This window comes from Castor canadensis, chromosome X (assembly GCF_047511655.1).
Source record: "Castor canadensis chromosome X, mCasCan1.hap1v2, whole genome shotgun sequence".
Classification (NCBI taxonomy): domain Eukaryota; kingdom Metazoa; phylum Chordata; class Mammalia; order Rodentia; family Castoridae; genus Castor; species Castor canadensis.
Genome location: NC_133405.1, coordinates 84,397,330 through 84,415,751, shown reverse-complemented (window position 1 = coordinate 84,415,751; position 18,422 = coordinate 84,397,330). Strand labels below are relative to the sequence as shown.

The window sequence follows — 18,422 nt, the reverse complement described above, 5'->3', positions numbered from 1 at the left end:
ATAGTCTGTTAGCAGGTAGCCAGGTGCCCAGTTCTGTAGTGATAGGGAGGGGATGACAGGAAAGGTCAAGATCACCTATTACCAAACAGAATTCTGTTTTAGAGGTCCTGATTAAAGAAGAAAAAAACCTAACGTTTAGTAAAAGACATGGGAGAAAATCTAAGTAAGACCTAAGTAAGTGTGAGACATTCATGCTCTCGAATGCTTACACTAATTGGCAGGTAGTTTATGTTACTGTCTGTCTGTCTCTGTCTCTGTCTCTCTCTCTCTCTCTCTCTTTTTCTCTCACCTCCCTCTGTTCCTTTCTCTCTCCCCTTTCCTCCCTCCCCCCTTCCCTTTTCAAGGTACTGGGGTTTGAACTCAGAGCCTTGTGCTTGCTAGATAGGCACTCTACCACTTGAGCCATGCCTCCAGCCCTTTTGCTTTTAGTTTGTTTGTCAGACAGTATCTTGTGCTTTGACATGGGCTGACCTCAGACTGTGATCCTCCTATCTCTGCCTCCTGAGTTCCTGACACCACCACACACACACTTTTTTTTTTTTGGCCTAGGCTGACCTCAAACTGTGATCTTCTATCTCTGCCTCCCAAGTAGCTGGATTACAGACACCACACCTGGCCCTCATATTAGTATTTCTAATTTAGCAATTTGATGTTGTGGTCATATTTGGAGAGAAATGGCATGTTTGTTTTGCAGCTGAGGTTCTCAGTACACATCATGTGTTCACTTACTGAGTCACAAATAGTCACAAATGAGAGTATTCCATAAACAGTGAGCAAGAAAGATGATGTTTCGGCCTGTGTGGAGCTTATATTCTAGAAGTGTGCCAGGAGTTGGGAGGGAGATGCTGAATGATTGAGACGGTAATTTTCTATAGTGGTAAATGCTGTGAAACCAATAAAATAGGTAAATTGATAAGAAGTGACTGGCATTGTTGGAGCTGGTACTGGGTAACTTTAGAGAGTCACACTGGTGTGAGTTATTGAAAATGAGCCAGCCAGGAGAAAAACTGGAGAAAGAGTGTTCTAGTCATGGAGAACAGCAAGTGTAAAGGTCCTGAGGTACAAATAAGCTTGGCGGTATGTCTCAGGAGCTGAAAGAACGCCATTGTGTCTGAACTGAACACTAGAGGGAGAATAGTGTAAGAGGCACTAGGAAAGGCACGTAGGATGTAGATTGTGGAGGGTTTTATTTTTTATTTTTTTGAGACAGGGTCTCATTATGTAACCCAGGCTGGCCTTGAACTTGCAATCCTCTTGCTTTAGCCTCCCAAGTGCAGACTTGTGCCAAGAGGCCCAGCTGAGACTGCTGTTTCTTGTATCTGCTTTTTAAGGATTTTCTTCTTTATGTCTTTTAGTTTAACGGGTATTGAGGTAAGAGCAACCATCCAAACAAAGTCTCCAGTGTAACGAGCTTTTCACAAGTACACCGTGAGAACCTCCTACAGATGACCAGCTGGATGGAGGCACTTGAGGACCACACAAAATGCCTAGAGAACACCATGTCCAGGTGGCCAGGGCCAACACAATTCTGTCCTAGCCAGAAGAAGTTAACATAAGTTGCCAAAGGTTCAAGACATTGGTTCTGCATCAACAACTCTCCCTTCTATGTACTGAGGGGCTCTTTCTCTGGCTAGATGAAGCTGGGATCACTTGGGCTGGCAAGATCAGCTGTGGAGCTGACAGCTGTTTTCTCTCTCCCCCTCCCACTTGGAAGAGGATGTGAGCTTATATAACCTTCTCCACCCACTTGCACAGTCCCTGGGGATGCTCGATATGCAGCCCAGGCAGAGCTGTGTGAGCTCTGTGTGGGCAGTGTATTGCAATTTGTACAGGAGGGGACACTTACATCAGCAGGAAATGGGACCTCACCATGTAGCAACACACTAGGGCCTTTCTTCACAAGGACACTCAAGCAAGGCTTTGCTAACTGCTTACTAAGGGGTTAAGAGAAGAAATGATGAACACAACAAATTAGAGAAACCAAAGTTGTAAGAGTGATCTTCAACCATATACACAAAATTCAGATTCAGTACTTTGGCTATGGTGGTCGTGGTGGGGCTCATGATTGAACCCAGGGCCTCACATGTGCTAAGTGCTCTATCACTGAGCTGCACCTATAGCCCCACAGTCCTATTTTAAGATAGTGGTAAATGTAAGAAAAAGGAGATGGCACCATATAGCAAATTCCCAGATGGCCACGACACATACAGTCACTGGCTCTCAGTCCCCACCCTGAGCAAAACAGTCTCATTGCTATTTTCCTTGTGTCAGACAGGGAAGACCACTGAAGTCCGCTGAAGAATAAGTCATAAAGATAAATCAATCAAATTAAGGTTTGTAAACCTTATAAAGTTTAACTTATGGCCTACAAGTTAATGAAATACTTAAGATATTTTCAATTTTTATGGAAACCATTCACAGAAATGGAATTCATGTTTCAGTGCCAATCATGTTTTATATATTTAATCCTTATGACTCTGAAGTAGAAATAATTACTATCTATCTTCTACATTTGAAAGTGAGGCTCAAAGAAGTGAAATAACTTACTCCATGGCAGAGAACTAGTAAGCAGCAGAGTCATTCTAATGTCTATGTGCTGTGATATTGCCTGTATAACCGTAAAGTACAGTGGTTAAGGGTGTGGACTCTGGAAACAGACCACCTGGGTTCAAGGCCCAGATCTACTCCTAACACATGGCTGGCAGAAAGTTAGCTAGCCTCCCCATGCCTAAGTTTTTGTTGATTCTTTGGGTTTATCTTAATCTATAGAGCAGTAATAAGTAAGAGTCCTGCCTCGTAGGGTAGTTTAGAGAATTAGAGGAATAAGTATCTTCAGAGTACATGGAATACCTGGCACAAAATGAGTAGTATATCAACATTTGATACATAAGCCAACATACATATATGGCAATAATGCCACACAGTTAGAAGAGGTCATGAGTCATATCCGGCCCAGTGTGCAGCTTCCAGGAATAATGTCACTTAATGCATCACATAGTGACAGATGCCTCTCTGAAAGATCTCCAAGGACAGCAATGCTACCAACTTTCCCTGACAACACAGAACAATTAAATACTATTGCATGCAGGAAGTACTTGAATTTCAGCCCCTTCTAGCGTGACTTTGGCCTGTCTCTCCTTGTTCAGACCTTGGAGGAAACGGAAATGGATGAGCATAACAACGTGGGAAATGGAATCACAGGAAAGCAGCTTTAATTTCATGAGGACAGAAGGAGGGTTGAAACCTCTCCCCATCCCATCCCCAAATACTTCCTCTTCTTCTGTAGGAACAAAGACCTGGGGAGAGAAAAAGAATCCAATGTTCTGCTGGGTGCCAGTGGCTCACACCTTTAATCCTAGCTACTTGGGAGGCAGAGATCAAGAGAATTGTGGTTCAAGGCCAGCCTGGGCAGACAGTTCATGAAACCCTATCTCAAATATACCCAACATAAAAAGGCTAGCGGAGTGGCACAAGTCATAGAGCACCTGCCTAGCAAGAACGAGATATGGAATTTAAACCCCAGTAGCAACAACAACAAAAAGAATGCAATGTTCTAGTCTTGACCCTATTACCTCCTAGCTATGTGAACCCAAGCTAGTCACTTTACCCCTCCCACACCAAGACCATAGTCTAAAAAATGAAAACATTAGATGAAGAGATCACATGAACACTCAATGTTAAGGTATTGTGAAGAATAATGACTTGGTCAAGTTCATATCAAGTAGGAGTCAGGATTAGGCGTTAAAAGGTGTACCTCAACAAGTACTCGCTTAGCACTGTGAGACCCTGGGCTCAAATCCAAGCAGGGAAAAAAAAGAGTGAGGGATTAGGATTCAAACCCAGATCTCCTGGTCCCAGTCCTCTTCTCATTACATCGCTAAGTCTCCACCAGAGTATTTTTTCTAGCTCTTTCCTAAAAAATCACCACTAACTTTCAGCCTGGACATGGTAGATTGAATTGCTGTTCAGAAATCTCCCCCTCTGCATGTATCTATGTACCTTGCCATGTGATGATGCTGTTTCTCCACCTAGAAGCAGAATTTATTTCATTTCCTTCCTGCTATTGGGCTTGACCATATGACTTGTTTAGGCCAATAGAATTTGCAAGGCAGTGACGGTGTGTCAGCTTTACGCACAGCTCTAAAAATGCTCACACATCTCTGCTTACACACTGTGCATTGCTGCCAGGAGAAGACGATGCTCCAGGTAACTCCTTGGTTCCTAAAAATACAGACCCATGGAGCAGACCTAAATGGAGTGTGAGGCCTGACCCAAGCTCTATCCTATCAAGCCTAACTGAGGTCAAGAGAGCCATCCCAGCCAACACACAGATGTGTGAACTAGAAATAAATGCTTATACCTGTATGCCCCTGAGCTCTAAGGTGCTTTATTATGTTGTTATTCCTACAAATATGGGAGATTTTCTGGGGCTCCCACAAAAATATTTTGTGACCATGATAAATGTCATAAAGGACTAAAAATTGGAGTTCCAATTAAATTGCTAAATGTATTAGCAGGCAATCTCATCTGCCAACAATTTCCCATGATCCCCCCAGGTGGGAGTTTTCACTTGAGCTTAAATGCCATCTTACTTAAACTTATTTCCCTGGCTCAGTATCCTCATCTGCAAAATGAAGATAATTGTAATACCTGCATCATAGGCTTGTTGCAAGGCTCAAAAGAGATAATGTATGGTAAATTCCAAACACGTGCTGAGAGTTTGATAAGGACAGAGATGATGATACGAAGGTCATGATGATGACTTGGTACATTCCCTGACATAGCCAAGGAAAGGAAAGGGAATGCTTTGAAAACGTTACTCTAAAACATTTCTTTGAATATAAAATCCTAGTTGGTAAGCACTGGGGTTTGCCTCTGTGATAGAACACATGCTTAGCATATGTGAAACCCTGGGTTCAACCCTTAGCAACAAAAATATGTTCTGGATAAGATTTAAAGCAATTTTTCCTTTACTGCCTAATAATGCCAACTCTTGCCTAAGTGTCAAAGGATGTAAAAAAAAAAAGCAGCTAAGTATATTGTATCTCCAATACACAAAGGCTATGCAAATAAGCAAGCAAAAGTATCTCTGGTTAGCCAGGCTGGTGGTGCACGCATGCAATCCCAGCATTCAGGATGAGGCAGGAGGATCTCAAGGTCAAGGTCAGTCTGGGCTACATAATGAGACCCTGTCTCAAAAAAAAAGTCTCTGGCCATCTTGTCCTGGGGAGTTTTTGTCCCTCTGTGAGCAGAATCCAGATTCCTGGGGAGCTGCTTCAAAGGAAGTCTGGCTTTGGAAGATGGACCTTGTCCAGGACTATTGTGCCTGGTGGGACTGACAATATAGTGCCAATTAAAACATAGAATTCACAAATATCCACTTTGGCTAATACAAAGGCAAGTAAATAAAACATTCCATTAACTTAAGGTATCTGGATGGATACTGGCTTAGAAAATTTTTAACTTAGAAATATACCACTTGGCTTTCAAAATGGCAGTCTAGAGACCTCACTAGGTTCTACTTTGGGTTTATGCTAGTCACAGAACTTTAGAAGTACATAAACTACATAGGTAGCACCTTTTGTCTTTTTCAGATAAGGAAACTGATGCAGAGAAGTATAGCTGAGTCTGTCTGAAGGGAAATGGATGATGCAGGGAAGAGTTAAATGAAGATCATGACATTGGGCCTGCAAGTCATCCCCCACCTGAAGTTTCAAGTCTGCTCCTAAGATTATAAATGATTCGAGTGCAAATAAAAATGACAGAGCTCTGTCCAAAATATCATAAGAATAAAATCTTTGAGGGAAAGTATGAGTTCATCAGACTAGGAATCAGATGACTTGGATGCTGGTCCCATTTTCACCTACTCACAAACTGTGCCCCTGGGTTAGTCACTTTATTTTTAAGGCTCAGTTCCCTCATCTAAAAATTACATTGGAATAATAGCTTTGAAGGTCCCTTCTGCTACTAAATATAAACTACAATATGAATGAAGATTAGTAGTCAAATTTAATTAAATTTTAAAATATTTAAGCCACCATAGGCAGGAATAATTTCTGTGTAAGTTCTTAAAATGTCTAAGACCTGCAAGATTGCCAAATGTGATCCAAATTGCATGATGGTAGGAATCAGAATATGGGATCTATCCCTCACTCTGTTATTAGCTGCTGTGAAACCATGAAAGGGTCACTTTCCCTTGCTGGGTCTTTGGTGTAATCTCTCATCAGAAGATAGGATACAGTGAAAGCTTATCTGTGATTTCTATACTAAATGCTACAGACAGACAACCAGAATTTTTCTCTTTTTATCCCTCTTGACTATATTCCAGAGGTTCCTGGTTAGTGTTCAACATCTCTATTTTCAAAGGGCCATGATGACAGTCACTGTTTGTCACCAACTTAACAGCCATCCTCTTCTTCCTAGTTCTTCAGATGTCAGGCAAGTGGGCAGGCAATGTTCTCAGGGAAAATGAGCCTCGCCCTTGAGCCAAGGGGGAGTTTTAATATTCCCATTTCACTTTGCCAATTATTGACCTAAGACTTGGCCCACAACTCAGCTGTTGCCAATGAGGTATATGGGAAAGTCTGCTGGTGGCTTTGAGAAGATATTTTTCTCTGAATAAAAGACAAAAAATGTTATATGAAAAGAGCCCTTTCCCTTCCTTCCTGCATGAGATGCTAATATGTGACAATGCAATATGATGACATGTGACAGCCATCTTAGCACCCCGAAGAAAAGACTAAGAACTGCAGAGAGATGTGGAGGGCACTTACTGAACCTTAGAACTGCCTACCCTCCAGAGCGCTTAATCAACAACAAATGTTCTCATGGTATTGGATGGGTGATTTGATGTGACAATTTGGCTACTCCACATTACCCAAATATTTCATAATCTTTTAGATTGGATTAACATTAAAATCAGTAGACATGGAGTAAAGCAGATTTCTCCCGGGAGCAAAAAAGGCTGAAGTCACCTGAAGAAGAAGGAATGCCTTCAGATCCGAGTCACATCATCAGCTCTTCCTTAGGTTGCCAACCTGTCCTATAAATTTGGGACTTTTGGACTTGTCATCTCCCACAATTATGTGAACCAATTCCTTAAATCTCAGGCTACACACACACACACACACACACACACACACAAACCCCTCAACTTATGATGGCGTTACGTCCTCATAAACTCATCATAACTTAAAAACATTGTAAATAAAAAATGCCTTTACTATACTTAACCTACTGAGCATCAAAGCTTAGCCACACAGAGCTGGGCATGGTGTGGCACTACTGAAATCCCAGCTACTCAGAAGGCTGAGGCAGAAGGATTCAGAATTCAAGGCCAATCAGGGGAAATGACCTAGACCCTGTCTCAAAACAAATTTTTTTAAAGGGGTCAGGGTGTAGTTTAGTGGCAGAACACTTCCCTAGAATGTGAGACACTGAGTTTGCTTAAGTATTGCAAAAAAATGGTTACCAACACAGCACACTGTTGAGTGTATTATGATCATGTGACTCATGATCATAGCACACTCATGATCAATTGACTGAGCACTCCAGATCTGTACCACTACCCAGCATGGTAAGAGAGCATTATACCAAATATTGCTAGTCTGAGAAAAGATCACTAATGCCTATTGCTTTCACAACTGCAAAGTTGAAAGATCACTAAATGGAGCCATCATTACAGAACCTCTTCTGCTTCTTTAAAGACTCTAACACACAATCTAATCCAGTGTTAGGAATGATTTGGGCTGCAAGTTAACAAAATGCCCAGCTGACTCATTCAGTCATTTTCTGGCTGCTCATTATTCCTCCTGACCCTCCTACTACAGAAAGTCATTACCAAATTCCTTGCAATCTTAACATACTGGACTTTTATTTGTTAATGAAAACTAGTAATTAAGAATTTTGAATTTCCTGTATTAGGTCATTTAATTTTAAGTTTTTCTGGTGTATAGCTGGAACTAAGAAACAGGAACAAAATGATGCCATACCATTCAGAGTAAAGAAAATGGAGTCTGGGATTGGAGAGACTCAAACAAATGTGGGTTTAAATCCTGGGTCTACTATTTTGTAGCCTGTGTGACCCTGGGCAAGTTCCTACCCTCTCAGAGCCCTAATTTCCTTACTGCAAAATAAAGGATACTATCTTTCTCATAGGGTTTTCTAAGAACGAAATACTAGTAAAGGTCCTGATACATAGTAAGCACTAAATAACTATTGGCTCCCCCACATTTCTCTACTTACAAAACATTTTTAAATACTTGTTAGATCTACACACTGGCCACTAGCCACAGATGGTTATTTTAACTTAAATTAATTACAATGAAATAAATTTTAAATTTCAGCTCCTCAGTGCCACTATAAATTGTTCTAGTGTTCATTTATAAATCACTGTCACATACTTTAGTTCTCAGGCTTGACTACTTGATTCTTTCTCCTAATGCATTCTCATGGCCACTGACACCCAAACATACAGGAAAATCTGAAATTCAAATTCTTGGAAGACTATCATTGGTGACTGATTCCCTGCTGCTTCCTCCCAGGCTCTCCCAGGGCATGCACTGGCCTTTGGAATGCAGGCCAACCCTAACACCTTTGGCTGCATCTACCCTGTCAGGTTTGTGCCTTATCCCCCTTTCTGGACTTTTTCAGCCTCATCTAGCTCCAGAACAGGTCCTTTCATGATCTCTGTTGATGGAGATGAAACAGCAAGTTGACTGACAAGTCCAGGTCCTGCTGTCAACGGCCTCTTGCCTGCCGTCTTTGGGTTAGAACACACTATATCATAGCTTCCACCCTAGCTCCAGCTATCCAAGAAGTGGGTTAAATGCAGACTCAGATGTCTTCGTCAGACAATTTGGCCCTGGCCCAACAGAAACCACACAAAGGCCTGATTCAATGGCTATTCCTCTCTGGCAAGGCATCCTCAAAAAAGAACTGAAAACATCATAAAGTGGCAACTCTGACAAGACTCAAAAAATATGAATCAAAGGGTACAAATACTCTCCCTGTCATGTGACTACAGGGGATGACTAAGTCTTTATTCTGCCATCTCTAGTGGACAGTCCAGCATTCTACACTGCAGGATGAAAGACCCATTATGAACAGAGCTGGACTAAGCCTTGTTTGTCCTCCTTGATCTTGGGTCGGGGGGGTAGGGAAGTTACATGGTGGTGGGAATGAAGACAGTGGTAAGAAGGGTTCTGCTAATTAAGTGACGGTTAAAATGTACACAAAGGCAAGGACTCACAAACTTTGCATGTGTTGGGACTTTTGAGGTGGTAGTAATAGGAATTAACCAAGCAAGAGTCTAGAGTAGGTGGACACAGAACTCTAAGTCTATTAGACAAGCAAATAGGAGAAAAGGGTAAAGGAGATTATCTTTGATATCTCCTATCTACCACAAATTAGCACATACATGAACCCAATGACACATGTCATCAAAATTCATGAATAACCTCATCACTAAGAAACATGGGATCAATCTTGAAATTTTTTTGCCACTGTAAAATAAGCCTAAATGATAAAGGTCAAGAAGATTTCATTAAAGTCCCAGATTAGAATAATAAAAATACTAATCCTAACAATGAAAAATGAAGGTGTGGATGATAAAAGGTTGAGGACTAAAAGGAGGCAGGTGCTAATATATTTGTCTTACAAATCTACAGTCAAAAATTGATGGGAGTGAGCTGGGGGTGTAGCTCAGTGTCAAGCGCTTGCCTAGCCATGTGTGAGGTGGGTTCTGGGACCAATCCATAGCTTTGTCTTAGACTGCTTCATGTGTTAAACAGAATATCACAGACTGGGCAATTTTCAAAGGAAAGAAAATTATTCCTTACAGCATGAATCTAGACAGCATAGCTTAATGAAAAAATGTGGGACCCATTAGCTATAGGTCACTGTAACATGGTCAGGAGCCAATTCCAACCAATTTCTCATGATTTGTGACTGTTTTGAGCTGAATCCTCTTACCTCTTGTCTTAGGTTGGGCTACTAAAATATGACACCACATAATGGATGGCATAAGCAATAAGCACTTATTTCTCAGTTTTGGAGACTGAGTAGTCCAAGAATAAGGTATCAGAAGGTTAGTGTCTGGTGAGGGTCATCTTCTCATTGTGTCCTCACATGGCATAGAAATAAATCATCTCTCTCATGCTCTCCTTGTAAGGGCACTAATTTATGAGGATTCCACCATCAAGACCCAATTACCTACCAAAGACACCACCTCCTAACAACTATCATCTTGGGGGGTCAGGATTTCAACATCTGAATTTGGGAAGACATAAGCATTCATTCCATAACATCCCACCCTGGCTCCCCAAAGTTTACACTTTTCTCACATGCAAAATGTAATCATCCCATTCCAACAAACACAAAAATCTTAATTAATTCCAGTATCACTTCAAAAGTCTAAAATACAAAGTATCATCTAAACAGCACATAAAACAGAAATGGTTGATTCTTGAGGAACATTCATTCTGAAGTAAAAATTCCTCTCCAAGCTATGAACCTGTGACACCAAACAAGTAATGTGCTTGCAAGAAAAAAAAAATGGAAGGATAGGCATGAGACAGACATTCCCATTCTTAAAAGGAGAAATATAAAAGAAAGATGGGTTCCAATCAAGTCCAAAATCAAGCAAGATGAACTCCATGAAATCGTAAGGCTTCAGAATAATCCTCTTTGGCTCAATGCTGTGGTTTTGAAGCCCACTAGGATGGCATTATCACTATCACAACTCTGCAGGTTGGTCCCATGCACTGTTTATGTGGCTGCTCTCTGTGGAGAGTAGGAAGGGAGCTGTGCACTCTGTGTTCTGCAGTGGCCTATCCCTTACGGCACAGTCTAGGGACAACCTAGCCTTCCAATACTGAAAAGGCAGCTCTGCCAGGTAGAAAAGTCTCTTCACAGCAATGTCAACTTTTGCTAATATGTGCCTCAAAATCTCTTCCAGCCTCTACCAATTGCCCAGTTCCAATAGTACTTCCACATTTTTTAGATACAGTCACATGTCACATAATGACATTTGGTCAAAAACAGACCACATATATGAAAGTGGTCTCATAAGATTAAAATGGAGCTGAAAAACCCCTATCATCTAGTGACATTATAGCCATAGTTACATCATAGCTCAAAGCATCACTCATATCTTTGTAGTGATGCTACCATAGAAGGAAGTACTGTGCTATCAGTCACATAAAAGTGCAGCACACATGGGGCTAGAGGTGTGGCGCAAGTGGTATAGCTTCTACCTAGCAAGCATGACACCCTCAGTTCAAACCCCAGTGCCACCAAATAAAGTATAGCACATATAATACAGTACCTAATACTCAATAAGGATAATAAATTACTACGCTACTGCTTTATACATTTACTATACTATATGCTTTATCATTTTAGAGCACACTCTTTTTATAAAAAAAAACATTTGCTGTAAACAGTAGTGCTGTGTTATGCTAGCAGCAGCCTTATACATCTTGTGTTTACTTCATTCCTTGATTGATAAAGAGGCCATGTTGAATGAATGACTGACACCATATCTAGGTTTGTTTAAGTACTCTACTCTTTATGACGTTCTCACAATGATGAAATCACCTGAAGATGCATTTATCAGAATGCATCCCCATTGTTAAGTGACACATGACTATATTTGTTACAGCAGCATCTCACTTCTTGGTACCAATTTCTGTGTTAAGTCTGGAAGGCTGGAGGAAGATATTTATCATAAGCTATTGGTTATGAAAGCTGAGAAATGAAACATTCTGTCATCTGAAGGTCTGAGACCCTGACAGCTATTGGTGTATATTCCAATCTGAGTCTGAAGGCCTAAGAACCAGGAACACTGAGGGCAGGAGAAGATTCATATCCCAAGTTATCCCACATTGATAGTTAATTCAACCTTCTTCGACCTTTTTGCTCTAATCAGACCTTTGATGGATTAGAAGATGCAACCCCATGTTGATGAGAGCAGATCTTTTCTACTAAGTCCAGCAGTTAAAATGCTAATCTATTCTAGAAACATCCTCACAGATATATCTAAAAATAAGTTCAACCAACTGTCTGGGATATCTGGGCATCTTATGGCAAGAATGAAACATAAAATTAATCATCACATCCTTGTAGAGTGAAGAGCAATAACTCAAACAACTACACAATTGCTATAAAAAATTTATACACATTACAAAAAAAAATGTACCTTTGTGAAACCTATCTGCTCCTTCCGGAAATTTTCCAGGGGTTTGATCAGCAAATCACTAGCATTTTGTACCTATAGAAAAGGAGACAAAAACACATAAAATAACATTTAGGTCAACAAGTTTCCAGTACAAATTTCCTTATTACTAGAGTATTCTCTTATAATATATCATCCTATAAAAATTTAACTGGGTCTAGGGGGTGCAGCTCAGTGGTAGAGGACATGCTTAGCATTAGCAAGGTCGTGGGTTCAATTCCCAGTATCAAAAAATAATATTAACTGGTTTTCTGGATTGTTGGGTTTTGTTACTGCTTCTTTCTATAATGTCTCTGAAAATCAAATGCTATGAAAGAAGGAACGTAAGAGGTATTTCTTTGTAATTTTAATAGTAGTCTGATCTGAGTTTTTAATCAGTAAACATCTAGAGTCATATCCAGCAACAGACACAAAGAGCCTGCAAAGTATACATGGAAAAGAGGATGGCAAATACATGGAAAGGCCAAGTGCAGCAAGTGTAAACCATTTCATGGGAGGCAAAAGAGTTAGCAGCAGGATAAACCCCAGGATAAATTATTTTCATTCGTGATCCAGTACGTCATAAAACCAGAACATTTCCTTCAGAACTTGAGGCATTATGTTATAGTATTACAGAATGCTAGAACAGGCTTCACCTTATCTAACTATATATGTTCAGAAGTTGATAGAAATAGTTTTTCCAGCAATTATAAATACTGGCATTGATAGGTTTTGGAGATATAAAAACATATGATCCAAAACAGAGCCCTTGTTCTGTGGGCAGGTAAATGTATACAAAGCATTTACTTTATAGAAATGTCTTAGGAGACTGCACCTGTCCAAGACAACAAGTGAGATCTGTTTCCTCATGGTGAGAGTTAGCTTCACTATAATGGAAAACCTCAGGGAAGGCATGCAAAGGACTGGCTTTTAGGACTCACCACACTGATTTTCATCAATTATAAGAAAAGAGAAATAATAACTGGTTTTCTTGTTGGATGAAAAATAAACTACCAGTAAGACAAGTATATCTTCATAACGAAAACAAAAGATGGGATTGAGGACGTAGCTAAGTGGTTGTGTGTGCTTTGCATGTATAAGACCCTGGGTTTGATTCCAGCACCACAAAAAAAATAGAACATAGAAAATCATTTTGACCAGTTCTGAATTCTCCAGACTGAGTTTTCAACCTACCACCAAAAAGTATGGAAAGTTGAGGGTTCAGTATATAATTGATCCACATGCTGTAGGTATTTTGGGTCCCCTGTTTTGTGTCTAAATAGATTCAATGTTCCACTAAATGGACAAACTAACAAGGCAATACTAACCTGTATATGAAAAGCAACCTGGTGACCCTGACATTCTGATCTATTGCAACTCCTAAGACTGCCAACATTGAGCAGGAAATGTAAAACTAGGTAAGAAATAGTTTTTTCTTAGGCTATATGTCGCCTGATCACCATTATTTCCACAGCTGACTTTCTAAACCCTGTGTAATATAGGCCTAAACCTACAAAGTCACGTAACCTTTCCCTATGCTTGTTGACTCATTAAAAATAGATCTCTTGCCTGGAAAGTCTTACAGACCCTGTCTGTTTCCTTGAGATAAACAATTTATGAGTTGTGAAATAATATGGACAAATAACTTTTTACTATTTCTAGAATTTATTTTAACAAAATACATCCCTGATCTTGCAGTACTACTCTTTTTTCTTTTAATAAAAGAATGTCATGTGAAAAAGGAATGCCATATGAAAAAAAGTAAAAACATTAAAGATTCTCCTTGATTGAAAACAAGAATTATTCTAGGCTCAAATGGTAGAGTGCCTGCCTAGCAAGCATGAGGTCCTGAATTAAAACCCCAGTACCACAAAAAAAAAATTAAAAAACACCAGCCAAGATCTCTTGCCCAACACATTCTACACATTCTTGGATTATGAATTCTATGCTATTAACTTTGCGTACCCACCTAGAAACAAATTAGGTTACTGGTGTCACAGACCCCATACAGGAAGTAACTTTTCCTATGTACTATTGTGGAAGTCTTAAAACATGGCCACAGAGTTGAGTAGCTCACACCTATAACCCTAGCTATGTGGGAGACTGAGATCAGGGAATAGTAGCTTGAGGCCAGCCTGAGCAAAAAATTCACAAGACCCCATCTCAACTACTAGCTGGATGCAGTGGCATGCACCTGTCATCCCAGGCGATACAGGAGTTTGAGATCTGAAGGATCACAGTTCTAGGCCATACTCCAGGTGAAAAAAGTTTGGGAGATACCATCTCAACAACAACAACAAAAAAGCTGGGCATGGTAAAATAGAAGAATCACATTCTAGGATGGCAGGGCAAAAAGCAAGACCCTATCTCCAAAATAACCAGAGCAAAAAGGGCTGGTGGCATGGCTCAAGCAATAGAGCACCTGCCTGGCAAGTGCAAAGCCCTAGGTTCAAACCCTAGTACCGCCAAAAACAAATAACAAAAAAACATAGCCACAAATTCTTTGGCGTTCCTCCCATTGAGAGATGTGGTCTAAGTCCCCCCACCTTGAATGTGAATGGGCTTGTTACTGTTTTGAACTAGTAGAGTACAGCAGAAGTGGCACTATGTGACTTCTGAGGTCATGAAAAGTGATCAGTGACCATTTTGTTTTCTTAGTACACTCCTTCTGGAAGACCTGAGACAGCATTATAAAAAGCTGGACTACTCTGAGACTAAAAGCTAGAGAGGCCCCATGTGGACATTCTAGTCACTATCTCACACCAGCCAAACCTTCAGTTCCAGACATCCCCTCTAAGTTCCCAGAAATGTGAGAAATGCCAATTTGGACCCACCATATTTGCCAGGTGAATAACACCACATGGAACCCAAGAAATGCCTAAATTCCTAACTTACAAACTAATCAGATATAATAGTTTTATTTTAAAACACTAGGTTTTAGAATCAGTTGTTGTATAGCAACAGATAATTGGAAGAACCATCTCCAATTTTATAGAATTAACACATAAAAAGTGGCCATCTGGGAAATATTGACTAGGCTGTGAACAGTCCACTTGAACAGAGTAGCATGTGCCGAGCCTCTGCATGGATGCCCAGCTGAGCCTCTGCATATTCAGGTACCCCAAGGATGGCACAGTTGCTGTTTTTTCATGTTCCAAAGGGTATTGTCCTGCATAAGGAGGGATGCAGGCAATTTTTCACACTGGGTCCATAAAGCTACTGCTTTTAACATGATTGGCCCCTGCTCAGTCAAGGAAAGGAGCACATACATCACTGAACTAAGAGTCCATGGTTTTCCCTTAACCTAATTGGCAATACTGCTCCCAGTCACTTACATCACAAATAGATACTCTGAACCTTTTCTCCTCTTTGATGTTCATTCGTTATTATTCTGCCAGAACAAAGAGCTAGGGGTGTAGGAAAAGGTCATATTGAAGTTTGGCTCTTTTTCTTTCTCATTCTGTTTTACCCTTAAACCTCTTAGAAGTCTAGCAAGCATTCAAAAATCCTTTTTAAGTAAACTGATCTTTAATCACCTTTCTGACCACTGTATCTGTTTTTTTGAGCTTCCTTGGAGAAAAATTTCTACCTTCCACATTAGGGTAGATGCCCCACTATGAGATTTACTGTCCTAAACACATTAGTGAGTTTACCTAATCAGGTTACTATTGAATAATGCAAATGAACACTGGATAAGGCCTTTAGCAGAATACAGTGTCTAGTCTAATACTGCAAGATTGCTCAGGATGGTTAACAAATTACCAAAAGCATGAACTGCAGATACACTCCTTGAAACAGGATGGGCCTCTTTAGGTTATTTTTGGCAGTCCTCAAAGACAGACCTTGCACATTGCCAACAGAACCCCTTTAGATTAAGAAAAGCATCTAGACAAGCTTCCTCATTATATAGGAAGTCCACAATCCAGGGGCTTAAAGGCCACCTCTAAGATACTACAGTGTCCCCCAGAGAACTTCTAAGAACATCGCAGCTGGATGCTCCACATTTCCTCTTTTGCAGTTCCTACTAGAATTTATGATCGTTTATGGAGATGATGAGACACAGGCCAATGCCACATTCTCACCTTGCTGTTACTCCAAATCTTATATCCTTTAGAAAGGATATAAATCGGTTAGACACCTCCCACGTTATCCGGATTAGGGAAGAGGAGTCCTTTTGCCCCTGCCCCAGGAAATGGGAGAGGTGCAATCAAGCAATGAATTCCTGGCATGCTATGAAAATATCCTCACTAACCTTCACAGCATTCCTGGAATTAAGTCGGAAATGGGGAGCAAACACTCAATACATGATTGCAAAGTTGTGGGAAAGAAAAGACCCAACATATTAAAGACAGAAGCAAATGAGTCAGTCATGTGGCACAGAGCCAGCAAGAAGGGTGAGAAAAACAACATCTCAAAAGATAAATCCTACTTCAATATTTAAAAGCTTTGTTAGTGTGTATAGAAAGGAGATCAAGAAACAACCAGTGCTAAAGAAAAATACAGCTGAACTTACTAGCAGCATTTGAATGAAATGGGGTAAATGCCTCTGAAAACAACATGGACACCAGTCCACAAGGTCTTTGGGCAGAAGAGAACATTCAAGAGAGTGTGGATTCACTAGTGGGCTATCTAAGAGGTTTCATATAAACCTCTCGTAATGGTGTCTCCTTGGTATCTTTGGAAGCAAATTTATTAAACTGAAACAATTCCCAATCATATTTTCACAAGCAAAGTCTTATGAGTGACTAAAAATAACGAAAAACAACACTTATATAAACAATGTTTTGCCTCTTTATAAAACACTTCCATATGTATTATATCATTTGGAGTGCTTCATAAAAACCGTAAGAGGTGGGGATTATTTTACTCACTTTACAAAAAAGTACAGGGAGGCCCAGAAAAATAAAGTGATTAGTCTGAGATCAAAAATTAAGCTAGTGGCAGGGCCAGAATTACAGCCAAAGTCTCTAATTCCCCTACCTCCGAGGCCTGCCTTCAATCCTGCTTCTCTAGGGACCTAGAAGAAAAAGAAGCAGTATTCCGAGAAGCCAGTACTACACTGCTAAAAAGGAAGAAGAGGGATTATATATAAAAGATCTCTTGTTCTTGGAATAAATGAGTTTAATGAAACTAAGATGCCAATAAAAATTCATCTCGTGAGAGTCAGGGAAGGCAGATCACTTTACTATCCCTTACACACTTTCCACCTTATGTTCATGCCCCTAATAAAAATGAAAATTGATCAACATCAGTATTTGCATATTTAAGTCTCTGGAAGGTCTAGGTTGGGACCAAGGGCAATTTCCCAGGTGACGCTGGTACTGCTGGTATAGTGACCACAGAAAACAATTATCTTTTAAAGTGTTAAAATAATTAGGCTCTACAAAAAATGAAATTGTTAAGTACAAATCTCAAAATACATGTAGAAGATCTGCATGAAGAAGTTACAAAACTCTGATGAAATAAACCAAGTAAGACACAAATAAATGGAGAGATAATCTGTGTTCCTGGATACAAAGAGACAGTGTTTTTAAGATGTCAGCTCTTTCCAATTTGATCAATACATCCCATGCAATCGCAGTCAAAATGCTGGCAAACTTTTGTGGATATTAACAAACTGATTCTAAACTTTATACTTTATGTCAAAACTTACTAAAAAAAGTCATAATATTCAATACCATATGGTATTAGAGAAAGAATAGACAAATGTACCCATTACATTTGTCTACAATATAGATCTACACAAATACAGTTAATTGATCTTTTTCTTTTTGATGGTATTGGGGACTGAACTCAGGGCCTCACACTTGGTAGGCAGGTGTTCTACCACGTGAGCCACACTCCCAGCCCTTTTCATGTTGGTTATTTTGGAAGAAAGGTCTCACTTTATGCTGGAGCCGGCATGCACTGTGACCTTCCTATTTGTGCTTCCCCATAACTGAAATGACAGGCATGTACCATCACACTCCATTGGTTGAAATGGGGTCTTGTGAACATTTTGCCTGAGCTGGCCTCAACCTGAAATCCTCCCAATCTCTGCCTCCTAAGTAGCTAGGATTACAGGTTTCAGCCACCATACCTGGCAGTTGATCTTGATAAAGGAGAAAAGGTAATTCAATGGATAAAGGATAGACTTTTTTAACAAATGGTGCTATAACAACTGGATATCCACAAGGTAAAAATGAATCTAGACACAAGATCTTAAACC

At 40.1% G+C, this 18,422-nt stretch overlaps 1 protein-coding gene across 1 annotated transcript in view; it reads right to left on the bottom strand.

Moving 5' to 3' along the window:
- The window catches only part of Ophn1 (oligophrenin 1), a 297,092-nt gene that overhangs the window by 170,638 nt on the left and 108,032 nt on the right, over positions 1–18,422 (bottom strand). Inside the window, exon 5 of the mRNA XM_074062757.1 lies at positions 12,200–12,271. Coding sequence (XP_073918858.1) covers positions 12,200–12,271 — 72 coding nt within the window. The remainder of the gene's footprint in view (positions 1–12,199; positions 12,272–18,422) is intronic.